This window comes from Orbicella franksi, chromosome 3, assembly GCF_964199315.1.
Source record: "Orbicella franksi chromosome 3, jaOrbFran1.1, whole genome shotgun sequence".
Lineage (NCBI taxonomy): Eukaryota > Metazoa > Cnidaria > Anthozoa > Scleractinia > Merulinidae > Orbicella > Orbicella franksi.
Genome location: NC_138147.1, coordinates 15,942,370 through 15,964,251, shown reverse-complemented (window position 1 = coordinate 15,964,251; position 21,882 = coordinate 15,942,370). Strand labels below are relative to the sequence as shown.

General features: G+C 37.9%; 2 protein-coding genes, 2 long non-coding RNA genes and 1 pseudogene across 4 annotated transcripts; all 5 read left to right on the top strand.

Moving 5' to 3' along the window:
- Positions 1–9,862: 9,862 nt before the first annotated feature.
- On the top strand, positions 9,863–12,542 carry LOC145481495 (uncharacterized). Its single transcript, XR_014048652.1, has 3 exons — positions 9,863–10,616; positions 11,100–11,231; positions 11,780–12,542. It is a non-coding gene; the product is annotated as an uncharacterized LOC145481495 (long non-coding RNA).
- Positions 12,543–15,420: 2,878 nt separating this feature from the next.
- LOC145480423 (uncharacterized) lies at positions 15,421–18,080 on the top strand (the record flags this gene model as incomplete). Its single annotated transcript, XM_081458695.1, has 2 exons — positions 15,421–15,998; positions 17,036–18,080. Coding segments are annotated over 2 exons (1,611 nt in total), but the record flags the coding sequence as incomplete, so codon positions are not given.
- On the top strand, positions 16,002–17,066 carry LOC145481492 (uncharacterized). The gene is made up of 2 exons (XM_081459989.1): positions 16,002–16,514; positions 16,848–17,066. Exons 1-2 carry the CDS (start codon positions 16,347–16,349, stop codon positions 17,031–17,033), a joined length of 354 nt encoding a protein of 117 aa, XP_081316115.1. The 5' UTR covers positions 16,002–16,346; the 3' UTR covers positions 17,034–17,066.
- A 401-nt stretch (positions 18,081–18,481) lies between the features above and the next one.
- On the top strand, positions 18,482–19,532 carry LOC145481493 (uncharacterized). Its single transcript, XR_014048651.1, has 2 exons — positions 18,482–18,566; positions 18,864–19,532. It is a non-coding gene; the product is annotated as an uncharacterized LOC145481493 (long non-coding RNA).
- LOC145481491 (uncharacterized) lies at positions 19,392–20,138 on the top strand (annotated as a pseudogene).
- The last annotated feature ends 1,744 nt before the right edge of the window (positions 20,139–21,882 follow it).

Here is a 21,882-nt window from a genome sequence, read left to right as displayed (position 1 = left end):
ACCTGAGTCCACGGTTCAAATCCTTAGCGGATGGAGCAATTTCCAGATGCGAAGCCCGGAATTGCCTAGCAACGATGCACGAAATACTTAGTTTCCTTTCAAATTTTCCAGTTGTTTGTCAACAAACAGGGTTGGTACAAAGGACATTACTTACTCATTCACAAACAACAGCATGAGTTGCGAAGTGTAAATTCTGTTTATTGCAAGCTGGACAAATATGGTCCTGATTTATCGATCAGGAAGGTAAGAAACTTAGCTGCGTGTATTACAATATTAAATCTTGTAAGCTCAGTTTAATATCTGTTTCACAGTTAAGTTACACCTCTCGGAAAAACACAGCTCCTTGTATACATTGCTGTAGCATTAAAATCTCCTCTCCGGAGCCTGTAAGCTTATTTATTTATCCTAATAATGAACTCTGCCTTACATGTGGGTGTTGTAAATATCTTACATATCAAATTATATATGAAATTATACTAAATAAAGCTTGGCCTTACATGTACACTGTAGTTTAAATGGCTGAGATTAGTCCAGGGTTAAGATAGTCAGGGGTTAGGAAGTGAAGTCCATTTTCCACTCCCTCAGAAGGACTCTTGCATATTTAATTTTCCTTGTTAGCTGCTTACCCTCCTCATCTTGGTTCACATGAGCATAGGTTGGTAAATGGTTATTTTTCAAAAAATAGTCTTTGTCCCATTCCCTGCGTGCTATAGTTAACTCCCTTAGCTTTTTCAGAATGCCAGTCTGAATCTTTACCAGTTCATCCATAAACCTTTCATAACAGTATGTGTCTTTTGGATGTTTCTCATATTCACTTCTCATCTTGTCAAAAACAACTACATCTGGAGTAACTCCAAGGACAACTGCAACACTCTTTCCCAGTGTAGTTTGAAGTTGACGGTCATTGCTGCCTCCCTTGAAAGAAAATTGCACAATAAATTCATGAGAGTTTTGTGGAGAAAAGGAAAGAAAAAACGTGTATGGCAAAATGGAAGTTTCCCTGTGCCACTAATTCACTTCGGGCATTGCTTCACTGAATTGCACTGAAGTAAATAATTTCAGTGGTTGGTTATATTATGTCAACAAAATACACAGCTGTAAAAACTGATGATAAAAAAGTTTTTATTTAATAGTATTTCCATTGCTCACTTTGGAAGAGGGTGGTAACATGGTTTCATGCTTGCACTAACTTTGGTGCTTTGAAATGTATTTGCACTCTAAAACTTAATGGGTCAGTATATGTCGTGATATTTTTGTTGGTACAAGATACTTTCTATGTAAATGGTGCAACTGTGAGTATGAACAGCTAATTATAAATGAAGATAATCAAGGCCATTATTTCCAATGTAATTTACTTACTGCACTTCTCTCTGAAGACTTCATTGTCACAGTCTTGTCACTCTCTTGTGAGAGATTTCTTATAGATGGGTTGGCACATGGAGTTGCTAGGGTTTCGTCATTTTCTGCTCTCTTCTGCGGACCTTGGATTAAATTAAACTCATTATAATTAGAAATTTATTTGAGGTCTTGAGACGGTAGCTGAACATTGGACAACTACTGGCACATGTCTCCTATTCAACAGTAATATTTTTTATAATGATACACGTGATATGAAGTGAATGGTGATCACATTTATAGAGGTCCATTTTGATCTCCCTTATTGTAAAAGCTAGAGGTTTAGAACCTGCTACATACATGCTAGTGACTTTATCTTTGGTGGCATTTAGAACCGGTTTGGGTACTGTGTTCCTAATTACTTCTTGCTTTCTGATATACAAGTAATATTATTTGTGACTTTAAAGTCACCTGAAAGTCTAATTTTATGTCAATAAAGTGTTTACCTGTCATGAGGGAGTCTTTCTGAACTTCATTGGTGGGTTGTGATCCTTGATCTACTATGTCTGGTTCCAGTGTTGTACAGACATCAGCTTCCACTTCCTGATCATTGTAGTTGTAGCAATTCTGATTATCATCACCCTTTGGACATAGAATGGATTCATCATCTGGAACAAGATTAAACATGATAACAGTCTCATCCTCTTCCTCTTGCAGATCATCTGGAATAAGAAGGTTGGCTGTTGCAGTTAATACTGGGATGTCTACTTCTTCATGGCTACCAATGCCCTCATCATTCAAGAAACCAGTGGCCTCTTTTGTAACTTTACCATGGTTATCTTCAGTCCAGATGACATGACTAGGAATGCACAACTTCTTCTCAAGGCATTCATTCCAACACGTCTGAAGGTAAGACTCTTCAATTTTGTGATTCCTTGAACGGTAGTAATGAAGAATAGGACCTTCTGACCTGTCCTTTAAAGCACACTGTGAATCAAAGAACTCAATTCCCCCTTCTTTCTGACACCACCAAATACCTTTTCCTGGGAGAAGAAAATCAGCTATTCTTTGAAGATGGGCTTGCCAGGACCTGGCATGTTTCTTGATGACTAGTATAGGGATTATAGTGTTAGTGCGAAGACCAAGAGATTTTGCTAGCTTTGATACTTGTGACTCCTGCTTTGCCACTGTTGTTCTAGACTTTCCAAGCTGTTCTTCAGCCTGAAGGCGAATGAACAAATTTCTGATGATGTGGTCAGGGTGCCCATTTGAAGTTGCTGATGTAATGGATTTGACTGTGTTGAACATGCGTTCTTCCTCTTCTGTATTTGCTGTTTTCCCACTGACAAGCCTCAGCTGTAGAGGAGCATGAGCTGTCAAGTCATGGAAGTATGTGCCATAGAATTTCCTTGTTATCTCATTTAACTTGAACCCAAGAACTTCTCGACATAAGATGGCATGATACCACATGCTGTTGTGTAGGCGGAGAACATTTCTTGGACATCTCTGGTCATCACCTTTGTATAGAACTTCTTGAATGTCAACAAGAGTGTCAACTAAGGCCTGAACTTTGCCATCAACAACTCCTTTGATTTGATTTGAAACATTTATTATGGCACATCGGTAGTCAAATGCTCGCTTGGTTTCTTTGCCACCAATAGTTAATGCAATTGTTTCTTCAATGAACTTTTTGTGTTCAGCATTTGCTATGTGACTTGGCAGTTCCGTGAGGACATTCTCAATATGCTTTGAAACATCATGCATTGGCTCACACACAAGAATTTCATAATCTTCAATGTTTATAGCTATAAGATCTTCTATTGGGTTTTCAAACAGTAAAGCTGGTACACATTGAACACCTTGCAGTTCATTAGTAAGATTATCTTCCAACTCCTTTTTTGTGTCTCCTTGAAAGATTCTTCTTGACCCTAGCTCACGAATCAGATCTTGTTTCTTTAAATTGCTTAGTGGCTTTGATTTTTTATTGACAGAGTTCCTGCTGATGAGACCCTTTAATACACAGTCTTGGCGATCCTTCAATGATACAAACTTGCATTTGAAAGTGTGGTCCAGCTCAAATACACGGCTTGCATGAACACCACATCCAGAGCAATAATAATGACCTCCCTTCTGCTGACCACTTTTAAAGTTCTGGGCTGGCGAGTCACCATGGAAGAATCTCATCTTGTTGTTTATTTCTACCGTGCATCCTTCTTTCTCAGTTGTGAGGTTTCTTTGAAGGTGCTGGAGGCAGCACAACCTGCTTTCTACATAGGCAAGTTGTTCTGTATCACTGCTATGGCATCTCCCAACAATGTAAATTTCTGGTTTCTCCACTTCTGTCTGAACATCAACCTCCTCCCCTGTTTCCAATTTATACTCCAGGTTTGTAAGATGCACAGCTGGGTCATAAAGGCAGGACACCATGAAAAGGATGTGCCCATGATTAGCTAGTGTTGAATGGTGATGCCATATTTGCAGGTGACGTGTCCGTTCCATTTTTTTCAGTTTTTTCCTCATTTTTGTTAGACCATCATTTTCATCATACTCATTCAACTCCTTTAATCTGGAGACCACTTGTTCTCTGGGCATCTCATAGAATTCATCTGGCTTAACTCTCATGAATTTTTCATGGAGCTTTAATGTCTTCTTTCGAATTTCTTCCAATGGTTGTTTTCTTTCTTCAACCACAAACTCTGTCTTTTTGATATTGCCATCTTTATCAAGGACCAGTTTTTCATACTGCAAAATATAGAAAATAATGAACAAGTAATTAGCAAAGCTTATGTTTTTTATTTGAACAATTTCAGCATTCTTGCTTCTCAAATAATGGTCAAGTAAGCAGTGAGATTACCTTCCTTGGCACAATAAGCTCTCCCAAGGTATATTCACCAGAGGTTATCTTCATTTTTAGTTTTTCCTTGAGCTCATCATTTGTCTCTGGGACAGGAATGCTTATTTCACCACCTTGTCCTCTCTTCTTTCTTCTTCTTGCCCTTAACTTGTTTGGCAATCCTTGAGGGTTGAAACGGTGAATATTTACTCCCTGATTCACCAGCCATTCCTGGACTATTTGCCCACCATTCCTAGCAATTTCCCCCCTGTTGTTGGTTACATGGTATCGGCGAGCAACCTCTGACCAATTGATTTTCTCGCCATCCTTTTTGCTTTCAATTTCTTTCTTTAGTGTTTCCTTGTCCCATGTCGTTCTGTCAAAATTTCCAGAGTGAGTTTTCTTTTGCCTTTTCCCTGATCTTTTTTTCTCAATTTCACAATTCCGTCTTTTTCTTGCAGCCTTCACAGATTCAAAGGATGATGCAAGCCTTTCCTGTTGCCTTGCTGCAAACGACTGTCGTTCTCCCAAACATCTGTGCAAATGACAAGAAAATATATTTTTGATGGATTTATAGTAGTATTTATTGAGTACTTTTTGCTGGAGGTTGGGAAGGTTCTCATTGGAATTACATGTACATCAATAGGCTAGGAATGTTCAGCTCAGAGTCCAAACTTAAGCCTAATTTCCTTTTCAGACTATAAGAGAGGAAAATGTGAACCATGTATGGTTTATTGTTATAAATTACGTGTCTGTGCACAGTCTGAGAGTGCATGCACCTTAATGCATATGCTAATTTCAGAGAACTTCCCCTCATCTCCTACCTTCAATGATGTTTATGTGGGACCCCTTTATGATATAAACTTTGTGTGAAGAGTCTATTAGTTATGAATCTCATTTAGTTTTTGTTTGTGGAGTTTCTTGCCTATTTACAATACATTTAATTTGTGTACAGCCTAGTCAGTAACTTGACACATTTTCTGCAATACATTTCAGAGCTCTAGAGCTATGCTCTTGACAGGGCAAATTGTTTTATTTCCTGTAAGTAAAAGTTCTTGATTTTTTTTCCCGCAAGATCAATGGAGACTGTGTTTGCCGATTGCCCCTGCTGGGAACTCAAATTTTAAACCTTCTACTTATGTTATTTCCTCCTCCCTCCCCTCCCCTGTACCCTTTCCCTATAACCTCAGAGCTATTGGGTAGGCTTGGGCCTTGGGGTAGGGGAGATTGCATATTATGTAAACAGATGCCAGTTTTAGTCCAAACTTACCTTTCCAGAGAATCTGTTTTCCAAGCATCTTCAATGTTAGATTTTACTTTCCTATATCTGTCACGACAAGCCTTGCGCAGTTCATTGGGGGATTTCTTGTTTTGAAGCTCAATTTCAGGAACCTTTGTCATGGCTGTAGCAAACAAAACTTCGCAAATCTTTTCAAATGCCAAGTTAACCCTGTCGTAAAGACCCTTTACAATTTTCTTGATTTCGGTCTGTGGGTATGGCTGCCGACACTTTAGTGGAACTGATGGGATTTTGATGTTGTTGCTTTTGGAAAAGATATTCTCTACATTTGCTTTTCCCTTGAACTGCTTGGATCTCACTGGAAATAAGGCCTGGAATTCCGCATCTCGTCTCTGACATCCCTTGCAATCAGCAAGACGATGTTCCTTCTTCCTTTTTGGCAGCAATTGACTCCAACTTTCAGGTGAAAAATGGTTCACATATTTCTCTTTTTCCACCTTCTGCCGTGGGTTCCAGGATTTGAAAAAATCCCTTAGTTGGGGGAGTTTCTTACGAAATTTGGTGAAGTCGATTTGAAACACGTCTTCTTGATCTTTGAAGAGTTCAGTGTATCGTTTGTAGTGCTCTTGAAGTTTACGTGCACAAAATTTTGCCTCACCCTCTTTCTCTTCTTTCAATAGCTCAGCAGAGACTTGTCTTCCTAATAGAAGAGCAGCAACTCTCGCAAATCCACGAGAACGCGGACGTAGAAAGGTGGAAGCAACCTTTTCACTGCAGCTAGCACTTGGCATCTTCGTGTGGTTGGAGCGCCCTTTTTTTGAAAATGAGCGTGCTTTTGTAGAAATTTACTACGTTATTCCTTCAATCCTAGTGTTGGATTTCATCATAATTACAAAGGCCCGCCTTTACGGTACATCCACTGGCAGTTAAGAGTAAAGCAAAACAAGATGCAGTTCTAAAATTCTTGTTTATTACAGACATGCGGTCTTATAAAACGACTACTTTGACTTCTTTTTTCGCTTTTATTCATTGGAAATACCTCTTCTTGACTCCTGTTTTCTTTTACATTGTTAAAGGTTATTTTGTCACTGTTAACGCATTATATTCTTTGGAAAATAGAAAAATAACGCTTTAGAGAAATTGTTTACTTCGGCCGCCTTTTTGATTTCTCCATCGTTGACATTGTGTTGCTATGACAACCCTTATAAAGTCGGTCACCGCTGTTCATAAGTTACGCCGTTATGAAAACAAAATGGCGCTAAAGATCTTTCCGATGTTTGCACTAAACCACTCACTTGCAGACCCCGTGAAAGTCACCTTTTTACGTAGTTCATGTGTAATGATAAACTTCACAAGTAGCCCCATTTCAAACTGGAAATCATGGCCTTCTGTCAGTAATATTTCTTTAAACAGTTCGATAGTTGCATTTCGAGTGTGTTATCATTTGGTGAAGGCTTTGACTCCTGAAGGCACCTTCAAGGACATGATTTCCAGTTTGTTTAATTAATTGCCACTATTGTGCATTTATATGAAAAACCACAACCGCAGATGTTCGCTTGTTTAGTAGGGCTGCTAGGGCTTACAATCTAGTTGCTTTTTAAACACCTCGTGTCTGATGACATCATAAGTTACCACGACAGTGACACCTGTCAAAAGAACCTCTTTTCACGTTCTGTTTAATAGTCAACATTGAATGTTTTTAGCTGGTGGAATTGATTTAATATATTATTTTTTTGATTTTATTTAATTTTTTTACAAAGAGCCAGTCCTTAATGTACCTGAGTGAGAGGTGTATATGCCTGAAACTTCTCGTATGAAGAGAACCTCTATGCATATTAAGAATATGCAAATAAAACAGTGCTGTTATCATAGGGTTTGAGAGTTTGCTATGGCTTTCCAGCCAAGTGCAAAAACTTCTCAGACCTTCAAGAAACAGGGCCCTGGCCGAAGTTGTTTGAAGGCTGGATAATGTTATCCACTTTTCGAACAACCCTGAACTGAGATCACTGGGTGTTGCTTTAAGTCTTCAAACAGTTCACAATTATTTCGCTCTGTTTTCATCGCCTTAATAAAAATCATTGGGACTAACTTATAGGGATAAACAGGTATGGATGATTGCGCCAATGATCTGTTTCCAAAATTTATTACGAGTTTTAACATTTAATATGAAAATTCAAATATTGCGGCATAACGAGAATATTACATATATCACAGACAAACTAGAGAACTGATGTGTGACCTTCTAATATTGCGAGATCTCGGATGAACTGACAAGCGGTCTGCTGCAGAGTCCAGGCTTGCTGTTGGTGAGATCTTCATACAGTGGACGAACTCACGACAATCCCACATTTTGCTAGCATCTTCTGAATCTGTTGGCTTATAGTCTCATCATTTTTTTGCATCTGTTGATCTATAAATGCTTCTGCATCCACAGACAACTTTGTTGGTCTTCTCAAGTGCGCTAGATTCACCATGGAGCCAGTAATTTTTAGTTTCTTGATGATTCGAGAGACGCTAGTGTGGCTTACTACTGCTTGCTATTAAACTTTTGTTCTTCAATGACCTGAATATTCCAGCTGGGTGAAGATCTTGCTTGTGAAGGAGCTTGATTCGAGTTCTTGTTTAATTTGAAACTTAAGGCATGATGACTGACCATTGAGGTGCTTTAAATATTAAATGTAAAGCGAATGAGCAAATGATTTCAGGTCTAAGTTATATAAACATGAACAGTCACTATGACAGCAAACTGGCACAGAGACGGGTCTGGCACGAGAAAAATCGCGTGGTTCTACATGCTGCGAAAATGGCGTTTTGGCAAGTGTATAACATAGTGATTAAGTACAATTGCATTTATTTATCGGAACTGTGGTGTTTTGGGGTTTTGGATCAAGTCAACAATTTAGCATTCTGAAATAACCAGTGAGTTTCATAGCTAAGATTTCGTCGAGCTGTGATGCTATTTTGGCAGATTAATGGTTTCTTTCGTACGCAATGATTGGAAAGGTCATTTGTATATCCCACTTAGCGAATTGTGTTTTGGAAACGCTCTTGGCCTATTGATAAACAATAGATCAAATTTTCGGGAAGAGCACATTATCATTCAAAAAATCGCGGCAACTTTTTGAGAGGAGCGAATTATTACTCGAAAATTCGCGGTTAATCATTGTGCAAAGTGAATTAGCATTCAAAAACCGCGCGGATCAAAACAATAGGTGCCACGAAAATGCGGGGAAATTTCATGGAAATATCGTTTCAAGCAAAATTTCTTCGAAAAGCCCCAAAAAGCAGGAATTTCATCAAAATTCATTTGCATTACTTTTTCACAATACATTAGATAATTTCCATGAGCATATTTTCTTAGCATATTTTCGTGCCAAATGGAGGCTATTGTTTATATATGCTCATGAGAATGGCTCAAGATTGAGTCTGAAAACAAGCTAGCATCTACAAAGTAATTCAAATATATTTTAGTGAAACCCTCAACATTTTATTAAGTTTTGAGATCTATAGGATGAATTGTGGACTTCCTTTGCTCACAAGTAATTAAGACAGCAGGTGAAAATGCCCTTTTATAAGAAATCGTGCCGTTATTTGCTCAAGTGCGCAATTAGGCGAGTTGTGCGCATGAAAAATTAGCTGGGCTGCCCACCCTTAGGTTCTCCTGTATGGCTTGAACAAGATTGTGTCATTTTAAATTTCTAAAAACGAAACCCGTGCAAAAGTGCAACAACCACTGCATGTATCTGATGACATCGCAGATCGGTTTCATCCAAGATCTCTTGAAGGGTTACCCCGGGACTAGTTAAACATTCTACCACACGGATAAATTGCCCTTCAGATACTACCATTTCCTTTAGGAGACGATTGCACATTGCATTGTCTCCTTGCCTGTAAGGAATCATGTCAATGGTGTATATTTCAGCTGTTGCTTCTGCCACTTGGAATCTTTGGGCGATCTCCCCAAAAGATTCTCCTCTACACACCATATTTGAAATGCCACCTCTTTTTTTGGAAAAGTTTTTATTTTGCCAGTATTTGAAGGATGACAAACACAATAGTCTCCATTTGGTCGGAAAATGTGCTGGGATATTTGTCCTTGACATTATCTCTTCCTCAAAGCCACAGTTTTCCTCAAGGTACACTCTTGGAAAACTGTGTGCTTCTCGAACAGATAATGCCAGCAGACAAATATCCGAGCATATTTCAGAATCTAATGCAGGTTATTGTTTCTTAAGTTTATTCTTGATGTTATGATTGTACGATATATATGGAAAAAAGTTATGATGACACATTTTGGTCAAAAAATGACCTGAACCTTATGTAGTAAATATGAAATTTTCTTCCATTTGCAGCTTAAATGTTCATGTTATTGTTTTCACAATATTGTGGTTCTTGATGAGTAATTTCTTAGAGTTTGATTTTACAGCAAAGATTAATGATTAATAAAGGTTGAAAAGTCCTGATTTTTTATCGTTAGTTTTATTGCTAAACATTTTAGTTATCCTACGTTTATTCATCATCGACAAGAAACAATGGAATTTGTCTTCAAATAAGAAACATTTAATCAAACAATTGATATGACAAGTCTATTCTTAAATGAAAGGAAAATAAAAGTTCAATTGGATACAATACATGCCCTCCACTCTTTTCTTTTCCTTTGTTATATAATTCTTAAGGTACCTGCCCAGGCAGTTTTTCATGTTCTCAGATGCGATTGATTTTTGGCCCATTTATAGTTGATGTTATCTAATATTCAAAAAGTACATTTTTATTGCAATCTCTAGTGCCAAAAACGTTCTTACTGTTGTCAAAGTTACGCCTTTTTAGCAGAAGTCACTTCCATTGACCGAGAAAGGATCTGGGTCAGTTACTAGGCATGCAGTTGAGCATGCAAATTTATAGGCAGCGGTTTTCACCTCAGAGTCCTGCAGCCATAAGAACCAACAAAGATAGCGGCAATAGCGGAGAGTTGCAGTATACTAACTGCATCCGGAGAGGCTTCATTCGAAGCCTTCTGTTCTGAATTTCCAAAAAATGGGTAAGTCCACATGATTTTGTGTTGTGTGCATTTTTTTTCCTGTCATCTTATTGGGTGTTCTTGTATTTGTGATAGATTTAAAAATGTTGCAAAATTATGAACTGAAGTCAAATGAAACGCCTGACAAAGGCCATGCCAGATTATGTAAATCGCTTTGGAGATTTCTATGGGTAAGTTGCTTATTTGCAAAATTCTTCTTAGTTTTTTTGATGGTTTCGTCTGCTACATTTGAACAGTGCTTGAATATGATCATGATACTCTACATGTGCACTATCCTTCCCTGCTAGCAGAGGATTCTTATCTTGTTGTTCATATTCCTATTATTTTCACAGCTGTCTTTACTGCTGTCATGAAATAAAACTGGCAGTCTTTTGGCTAAACATAGATTTATTGAATTATTTATGAACTTTCAATATCTTGAAGCTCTCTATAATTATAATGCACCAAAAGCGGTTTCATCTGAATGAATAGTTTTACCCAAAGTTCAAATGTCCCTTCAGTGAGTGAGTGCAGGATTTGTATAATTTCACGACCCATGTATAGAGGGGCCAGTGGGGTAATAGAGGGTGTATGGAAAATATGACACACTGGGGAAGAGAATTCTCAATTTCTAAATCTGTAACTGAAATGTAAGTTTTCTCATTTTCATTTAGTTTGGAAGCAATATGACTCTTGGGTCAATGGTCTGTGGAAGGCTGACCTATGTATTCCCTGCTACCCTGAAAAGGGTGATGAGGGCAATCATACCAGGTAATCTGGAGAAACCAGATCCAATCCATTCAACGGTAAGTTCAATGTCTTGGTTTAGTTGTTTTTTTGGAATAAAGATTCATCAATAGGCCATTTCCGAATTGCCTGTGGTCTCTTTTCCAAAGCGAGGTGAAGTGCAAAATTTTTACTATGAAAATGAGTTTCATTTATTTGCAAATATTACTTATTGTCATATCAAAGGTTTTTCAATTGAAGAGTCTAAAGACAGCTTGAAAATGGAGATAAACCTTTCCTGAATGTTTGCCTTGAAAGCCTCAGTTCTCTTATGCTATGGATGTATGAATAGTCTATTGTTGTTATCATTTTATGTGTATGGACGTGGCTGATGGAAAATGAGTAGAAGAATTGGAGATGCCGACTTGTAGGAGCTGACTCCTTGGGGTAGATGACATACTTTCTGTATTCCGGTTTTTATACAGTTCCCCGAAACACCAGCTATCCAAAATCATTCTTGTGTAATGACTTCCACTCTCCCACAAAGTTCTTTGTCTCCTTGGTTATTCAATATAAAGTAGTGTAAGGAAAAATGTATAAATGTTCATTGGCTTTTTGTTGTTTTAAGGTTTACAAGGTAACTATCGGAGACCTAGCTGCTGCAAAGTGGCCAGCACAGAAGACAAAGATACATTTAGATAGCTAGAGCCCAACAGTTATTATATTTTTACACACATAACTTATAAGAAATTGTGCTAAATTATTGGAAAGTTGTAATTATGAATCAGTGAATTTCAAAGTGTTGATCCCCTCTCCCTATGAGCAAACCCCTGAGCACTTTTTTTACAGAATTTTCAATGGTAGAGACCAATGAGCTGTCTAAGCAAAATAAGGCATAGAGAAGTGGAACTTCTCAGTATTCCGATAAATATTTCTGTGAATTTGCCACAGAGTAAGCTGGTCACCATGTTTTATTCAGTGATGTAAAAACCAAGAGGCCATCAAATGCTCCAGGTCAACTAATACCAGATTCCTGAGACTGGCAAGATGAGCAGGTGCACTGTACATGTCATTGCCCTGATAAGAGGGGGGAGGGGTGTGGCTGCTAAAATTGACTGATTTTTATAAATAAATAAATAAATAATAAATAAATAAATAAATAATTTTTATTATAAAAGTTAAATAAACATGCCAAATGATTTATATTGCTATATAATAATTCCAGGAGGGCTGCTTTTCACTAAACAACCTAATCAAAATTTCCTACCTCATAAGCCACGAAGGCATTCAAATTATTGTGTCAAGGAAAACAGTGGATCTCTATTTTTTCCTTGATTAGTAAATTCAGTTTTCTATTAGAAGAAACACTATCTTGGAAATTTATGGTCACAAAATATCACCTTTTAAACAAAATCAAAAAATTAAGTTGTCTCAAAAAAAGCTGTTATAAGGTAAACAATGGAAATATGGTTTGTATTAAAATAATGATCCACAGCTATTTCCTGTCTTATACAAAATTACCCATATCATAAAAGTTTGTTGAAATAGCAATATTTGAAATAACAAGAATTGAAATAGTCAAATTTTGACTTATTAGAAATCAGACTATTTGTTGACGGAATTATTAAAGATTACATGGATAGTTATAATAATTATTGTTTTATTTTCATGCTACTCTCCCTATAATAATAATAATAATAATAATAATAAGAAGAAGAAGAAGAAGAAGAAAAAGAAGAATAAGAATAACTTTATTATTGTGTCAAAAGGCAGTAGCCGAGGGGAGAAGTCCCCTCTACTAATCGTGGACACCCACCAAGTAACCTAATTAAAATCATTCATTCAACTCTGAATTACAAAATATTTGTGGGCACTTATACACTATATAGAAACCTAATTACAACTGTTAACTTAGCTAAAAAGACTACAAATATATTAAAATTATGTATCTTAAACCCTATTAAAATATTAAAATTACATATATTAATCGTAAAACTTATGTAAATGAAGAGTCATTCTCGGCATAGGTTGCAGCCTTGACAGTCACCAACATTAGCAGTTAAAGCAGTAAGATCCTCATTACGTATGACGCTTTTAAATTGCTTCAAAGAGGGTAGATTTCTGTTTCTGGGAGTGAGATCATTCCACAGTTTGGGCCCCTGGTAACGAAGTGAGTGTTTTCTATATGTTGCTGAGGAGAATTGTGGTAGAACAAATTCTCGTTTCCTTAAGTAATATGAACTACCGTCTAATTGGAAAAGATTCCAAAGTCTCTTTGGTAGTAATTTATTCTTAATCTTATACATGAAGATAGCAATATACTGTAATCGTCTGTTGTACAATGATGGTATGTCTACTTTTGCCATTAGTTTCTTGTAGCTAGAATGTTTATCCTTAAATACTGCCCTGAGTCCTCTCTCTTGTATGCACTCAAGCTTCCTCTTATCACTAGCCTTGCAGAAGTGCCAGGTGAGGTGGCAATAAGTAAGGTGTGGTAAGATTGCAGCTTTGTTTCTGTTGGTATCAGGTTTTTCAGTCTCATGAGGACTCCGATCCTTTTGGCTTGCTTTTTTACACACGTTGATATGATGGCTTAAGTTCAGCTTACTATCTATCGTCACTCCTAAAAGGTTAAGCTTCTCTGTCGACTCAATGCTGTTGCCTTGAATACTCGTGGTCGAATTTGTTATCCCTCTTTTGTTCTGCATTGCCATGGTTTTGTATTTGCTATAGTTACCTTTGAGCATGTTGTCTCAATACCATTTAGATGCTTTTTCTGCATTCCTGCTAAGTGATGACTTTACATTTGCGAGATCCTTTCCTGCTTCATAAATCTGATGGTCATCTGCGTACATAGAAAGGTTTATATTAATTTCGTAGGCCACCTTTGTTTAACCTCCCAGTTGTGTGCAGATTTATCTTTGTAATACTTTGAAGTGGCTCTTCTTTTTGCCCTTATAGCATTTTTCCACGATGTAGTCATGTAAGGGACATCCTCAGATCTCACACATCTTTTTCAAGAGAAAGCATTCATCCACTACATCCTTCATTAGTGTTTTCCAGTAATATTCCTGGGAAACAAGGCAAACTAATTACCCCCTAACCAGTCCGGAATATCCCAGTATAAGGACAGCTGTGACGTCACGAAGCTATTGATATCAGGGAAAATGGCGGACCTTTCATGGGAACGAAGAAGCTATGTTGTTTCCAGTCTCGCATAGAGCCTAGCCAGCATTATCCGGGACTTTTTGTGACCCAACATTGAGAAGGAGAATAAACGGCCATTTTGTTAGAGTGAGAACCTGAATTGCCCTCCAATCATTGAGTATTTTTGGTGTTAAGCAACAATGTAGACGCGATTTTGTGGTGAAATATTAAGGTTAGTAAAGAGTACGCGTTATTTCTAGTATTTGTGTATTTTTCATTGAGCTGTGTATATTTTTTACTGGTTCTAGTGGTGTTAAAGTTTCATCATGCCAAATTCCACGGTTGTAAACAACGTCGAAATTTTGTAAACTCTTTTTGAATTTGAGGCCTTACAAGTGTAACTGAACCGCTGTTGTTATAAGGCGTGAATAATGCATCGTTCCTTCATATTTATGACAGTTGTTTTCAATTTTTCTCTCGTAAATACATGGAAAAGCATATTCGAATGCTTGAGGCACTTTGCTGCATTTGTGGAGAAAAAACAAAGGGAAATGAGAGGAAAGAGGACGTCACTAAGTACGCCGACGAAGTTAAACAAATTTGGAATGTCTCTGTGTTGGTGGATTCACCTAATGTGCACCCCAGATTTATTTGCATGAAATGCAGAGTTAAATGCAGCAACAAGGACTATTTGGCGGGAAAGTTCAAGTGTTCACAAGAAGCAAAATTGTGGTCTCCACACAGTGGTGACTGCGCCACCTGTAAATGCCAAGTGGCGCGAGGCAGGCCCTCAAAGAGAAGAAGAGTAGAGTTGGCGAAAAGGAAGGCAAACATTTACATGGCAGTGACACAGACTCGGCCTCAGAACATGAGGATGACCAAATGCCTCCTAGAGTTTACTGCATGTCTATGGTTACAATTAGCGACTGTATCACCAAGGTACCCTACACAGACCAGTGTGCTATTTTTCAGGAGCTATGCTCTGTTATTCCTAAGGCACAGCTGTTGGAACTTCTGCAGAACAGCCTCAAGGGAGTTTATGTTCTTCAGGAGGATGAGCTGGGTGACTGCATAGCTAAGGTACCCGAGGATATGCAGGCCAATATTGTTCAGTGAATTATTCATGAGCAGAAACCAAAGCTGCAGGTGGACTGCCACTCCTTTGCCCAGACGTACAAAGCGCTGGAAATGTTGCAGAATTTTGATGCAGAAGAGTGGTTTTCACGGTGCAACCCTATCATTAAATCAGTCATAGAGGGACTAGCTTCCAAAGAGAAGAACTATTTTCAACGTTGTTTAGCCCTGGAACACTTATACCATATCCATGGTATGACATTTGTTGGACCACCTAGTTTTATGACTAACATTAGCCTTCTTGCTGTCAGCAATTCAAAGCTGGTAGTTAACATGTTTGGAAAGGCCCTTCCTGGTGGGTCCTACTCTACTTTGAAGTTGTGGACCAGAGACCTTGCATCAGACCAAAAAGAATTTCCTCCTGGTGACTGCATGGTGGCAATTGACAATGACCAGATTGTCCAGCATAAATGGAAAGTGAAAGTGGGTCAGAAGTCAAGGGTGAGCGTAGTGACCAGTGTATGCCAGGCTGAAGTCAACTCCCTGGGTTCGCTACAAATTAGAAGTGATCTGGCTCCCAGGTTCATTGTAATGACAATTTTCATTCATAGTAAATTATATCACTGATTGTGTGCTAGGGTATGGTCCACTAGCTTACAAAAGAAAAGCTCCTTTTATTTTCTGGTAGATAGTGTTAAATGGCACCTTTGACCATAAGAGAAGCAAATAAGCATTACATTTTTTTTTATTTTTCATGCAGTCCATTTCTTTTCCCTTACCTCTATGCTCATAGGAAAAAAGCAAACTCATAATAACAACAACAACAACAGTTGTTGTTGTTATTATGAGTTTAAAATTATTATTTTATTTAACATGGACAAGCTCTTAGCTCTTAGCTGTGACAGTGCAGATTGTAGGCCTTTTGTCTCCTTTAAAGTATGGCCTTTTATCTCCATGCAGATATTGAATTTTGAATGCTGACTGAAAAGGTTTTTTCGTTAAAAATATTATTCCAAAAACAATTTAATTTTAGGTGCTGGCAGGACAATCTGAACAAAGCCAAAGATGACAAGATGTTACACGACAAGCTTCAGCTGGGACTCCAATTCTCAGATGAGATGCAGGAGCTTCTCAGAAGAGAGGTATGATTTATTATCATCAGAACATATTACTACCATAGATGTAACGTTAAGTGCCATTTTAAAACTGGTTGTTGTGTGATTCTTGTGGATCCCATGTTATTGTCCAAAAAAACATGCTTCATGTACTGTGCATTTACTATGATAAACAAAAAAACAGTAAGAATTATTTATGCAATGTTCATTTCCCTGTGGGCAATCACAACACACAGAAAAAATAAAAACAAAAATTGTTTTCAGAAGCTTCCAGTCCACTCAGATCTGAATGATTTCTTTGGAACGCAAAAACATTTCCAAACTTATTTGGATTATGATTGTCTATTTGTTTTATTTCAGAACAAACTCATGATTCAGGAATGTTTGAAGGATGTTGTCTCAGAGCAGATGACCGAAGGGGGGACATTCAAGGATGATGTTGATTTGCGAGTGGAGGAAATTAACATCAGAGAAAATAGCCGGGTGTGTCCAAACTGTAAAACGGTTATGCCAAAACAGAAACGGAAGTGTGTAAACAAAGAATGAAGGGTGGATCTAAAAGCAGCAGAGAGAAAGCTAACTGATGAAGATGTCCTAGGTATGGCACTTGTGGAGCCAGTAAAAAAGTATTTGTATAGATTCAAAGAAAATGAGGTTGTCATGAGTGTTGGCGATTTCGATGTGCAACCTGAGCTAAAAAAAGTGCATGAAGAGAGTTTGATTGAATGGAGCCACGTCCCATCCAACCACCAACCTGGTGCTGTGAGAATTTCTGTTTCTGATCCTGTTTTTGTGAATCCTAACTCACATAAGACAGTTACTGAAGTGCTGCGCCGGGTTGGTCAGACTGCACGTGTAACTCGGTATGGATTTCATGGACCTAATTCCTGGGAGTGGTTAACAGTTACAATGGATGGTCTTCCTTATCTTATTGCAGTCAGTATTTTAGAGGACACATTGATTTGTATTGAGTGCGGCCAGAAGGAGGGCTCTGGTGCTGAAAATGTTTCCTTCTATGGAAAAGAATGGAATGAGCACTTGAATGCATGCCACAATGGTGAAGAAAGTGTTGCTTGTGTTAGAGAGTTTGACTGGGTTGTTTTGCGTATCGGGCCTCTCCATGTGGAGATGAACATGGTGAGGGTATTCTTTGATATCAACTGGGATGTCTTCATTAGCAGCTTGGCAAAAGAACTTGGTTTTACATCTGAAAGTGCCCTCAACTATGCAAGGGGAGCCAAGAATCACCATTATTCTATGACCATGCTTAATGTCATGGAGAAAGGAAACTGGTGCGAATTGCTGTTGCCATATGTACGGGACAGAATGGGAAAGAAGTTGCCTCTGTCAGTGAATGACTACCTATATGAGTGGTTACCAGGTGTCAAATGCCACAACTACCACTACTTGTTTGAGCAAACTTGGCGCTACATTGGATTAATTAGAATGTACCATGTTGGCATCAGAAGAAACAACAGTGCCTATGTTAACACTGGTCAGTCAGGATTTGCTCCTCTGTTCAGTTTCAAGCCCTTCACTTCCAAATACCAGCTGATTGAGTTACATGATAGGAAACTGTGATACAAGATAGTCCCTTGCTATGTTGATAGCTGTTGATATAAGTTTTCTTTGGCCTAAAAATTTTCATTCAATAGTTGTAATCTTCATGTCGCCCACGGAAAAGAACATTACTGAGTTTGCTGTCTGGGTTTCTGTACGTTTAAATCAAGTTCATATAAATATAACTGCTTTAATTTTTTTAAAACAAAAGAACAATTATTTCAACAACATAGTGATTTACAAATCATCAGGGTGCTCAATCCAATAATTAAATAACTGTTTTACAAAATTTTCTTTCTTATTGCCCTCATGTAGGTGTGATCGTACCCTGTACCCTGTGGACCTCAAGAATTTCATTGAGAAACACGAATCTGTGGCAGTAGTGGAAACCAATCTAAAGGTGAAGGCCTTGATGCTCAACTTGAGGAAGTGAACAAATCTTCAAAATGCTGGGAAAATAGAACAATGACCGCAAGAGAGTGGTTAGCAATATTTAGGAATCATGACCAACTTACTAAGGTATTTTTTCTAAATATAATGGTGATAAAATTGTATTAATTCACAGCAGCTTGTTGCAGGAATATGTCAAACATTTCTATCAGGTAAAATGACATATTTTTACATTTTGTGTGGTTGTGGTTGTAGCCCCGGTCCATTATAGATAATCCCCTGTCAAGTGGATTTTCATGATGGAGATGCAGGACTAGGTGAATGTTTGTAATCATAATGGCCATGACATTACAACACAGTCAATAAACACATTTCTGTAGAATTTTATTCCTTAAGGGTCATTATTTCAATTGATTTATACTTCAGCTGCGTGGTACGACATTCTCATGGTTTGGCATGAACGATCCCAAAGATGAGGCCCAGTTATCCAGGAGGAGGGAGGATCTCAGTAAAGAAATTGTGGCTTGGCGAGTAACACTGCGACGCAAAAGGTGACCTTGTTGTTCCTGGATTGTAGATATTAATAACGACATGTATTACAGACAATCTGCATCACACATAGCCAGTAATTGGAATAGTTATTGATCAAGCCTATCAGTTATGCGGGGTTTGCTGCCAAAAGAAAATAGTGTTTCTTTGTTTCACATGGTTACCCCTACCCTTATCTCCAAGACAAAATGAAAATTTAAAAAGCAATTCATTAGCTCAAAAAAAATTAACTAACGTAGTAAGTAAGTCAGGTAAATAACCTGTTTTGCAAAATTGGATTCTGTGTATTTTGAAGAGTGAAGTGGAACTTTTGTAGTACAGTAAGTTTGCCTTGTGTTTCCTGCAGTGCTATAGAAAAGGGCTCGTTTCAAAATAGTTGCTGTCATCCATTACATCTTTCTTATTATGTCGTCAATCTATAAACTTCCATTGACTCCCCTCCCAATATACCCACAGGTATTTGAGCAGACCATTCGATGAGAAATCGCATGCATCTGTTGATGGCAAGGTTCTTGACCCGAGTCTTGTGGATGTCACGGAAGTAGCCTCTGCCAACCGAGAAATGGTATTCAAGGAAGTGCTCTTTAATGGAAAGCAAAGAGAAGACCTGCCCTTGACTCCTTTACATGTAACTAAAGGAGAGAGGGAGGTAGCATCTCAACTAAAGAACATGAAGAAAGCTGATTTAGTCAAAAGGATTGAAAACCTTGTATCCAAATTTTCAGATGAGTCAGCAATCAGATTTTATACAGAGCAGTTAGGTAACATCCAAAAGAAGTTGGCATCCACCAAGAAAGAAATCATTATTGCTCTCTGTGAAGAGATTGAGCAGCAAGAAGAACTACTCAACGTGCAGAATCAGGAAAACACAAAACAGATGAATGACATTTGAATGGTCATGTCCTTTATTTATATTTAACAGTGAACAGTAATGATCTTTCAAATACAAAGTCTACCGTATTTTCCCGTGTATAAGTCGACCTTTCAAGACCTAAAAATCAGTCCAAAAATTTGCCCTCGACTTATACATGGGTCAAAACTTGAGATCCAAGCGCCAGTCAAACAATTAGCATAATAATTGTCTTTCGATGTTAACAAACATGTGATAAACGGCAGCACAGTTTACAACGTACGTTCGCTTAGCGATCTGTCTCTCCATATCAGAGCTTCAAGTTGAAATGCATCAACATTTATCCGTTAAATTTTAACCTGAATCTTGTAGACACTCACTGGCTCAATTTCGTCATAAAGAACCAATATTTTTCCTCTAAACAAAGCCGTAGTAAAGCCGCTCGGAGAAAATATCTTTCACGCTTGAAACTTCTCTGCTTGGTAACCCGGCAGGATACGAGTGCGAGGACTTCTGTACCAGTACTTGACCGATTTCAAGGCTTGACTACCAAGTTCCCAACACACGCTTTGCACTTAGTTTATGGCGTCGTTCTGAAAGTCGTGAGCTTCTTTGGTGTTTTGCCTGTCTTATAAAGCCACTTTTAATCTCTTCGCACTTAAAAAGGCTTGTTTGAAATCCTTACATTTGATTTTTGTGAGCATTTTACAAAAATTATCATCGAAAAGTCTGCATGCACATGTGTTGCTAAACTGGGTAAAACGCTCGTATACCTGCCATAATAAGCTTTAAAACTGCACGTTGAAACATGCTGTGATTTGTTTACATATCTGTGGTAGCTGAAAGATAATTTTAAGAAATACAAGATAAGTTTTCCAAGAAATTCTTACCTGGAAATTAAGAAAATCTAGTTTTTGGCCTCAAAAATTGGGGGTCGACTTATACACGGGATCGACTAATACACGGGTAAATACGGTATTTTTCCTTCTCTAAATGAGGGCCATGAATATAAGTTATCAATTCTAAGATTGTACACTTTATTTGAAAGATCTTTGAAAATTGAAGGTATTTTGTCACTGTTTAGCAATGTACATTTATGTAAATAATGAAAGAACACTCAAGTAAATTAATGTAAATCATTATATAAACTTGTGAACAATTTGCCACTATCTGGTTTTCTGATAGGTTTTCTGGAATTCAACAAGAAAAGTCGATTGTGCAAGAGAACATGTGTAATCTATTTTGAACTGCAATGCGAAATAACAAAACAGATATAGCAAAGGATGAGTTTAATGTGTGTGGGATTGAACTGGGGGCAGCAAAACTAAACCACTCTCACTACTTTGCCGTCTCAAGCCAAACCAAAAGTCCAGTAAGTTCCATTTATGGTTTCTTATTTCAAGGTTTCAGGAAACAATAATAAAAACATTATATGCAGATGACTATGGGGATGAAATAATTTTAAGCAGTGCCCATGACATTCACTCTACCTGGAATTTTAAGGTTTTAGGGGGTGGTGGTAAGGGGAAGGGGGGAGGGGGCTTGTAGCTATGGAAATTATTTTTCCTGTACTCAGCCCTTATCCTGACTCAGAACAACTGGTATTGGTTTATCCAACAATACTTTTTTTACTGGACCTGTGGTGGGCATGTCGAGAAATCTTTTAGATCTGGCTCTACCAACTATGGCTGAAAGTCTACCTGTACTTTGGCCAGCAGCTGGACTAGGTGTCTTCTAGTGGACAAACTACTGCACTGTTTGCGCAATTTTCTCCACATCTACCTTGCGTTTCTTCTTTACCAGTGCCGTGTAATTTGCCAGACAAATATTCCTCTTGTAAGGATCCTGTTCCAAAAAACCTCCTTTCTCTTTGGTTTTGAACTACAATGAGTACCCTCTACCCCAATCATTTTGTTTAGCTTAAACCCCGATTGAAATAAGCCTTTGCGTCGCTGGTACAAAACTTTAGAATGTTGGCGAGGGTCTTGTTTAAGTGTAACGTTCTCCTTTCCCTTTTTTGACCTTTTTAGACCTTTATCTTGATTT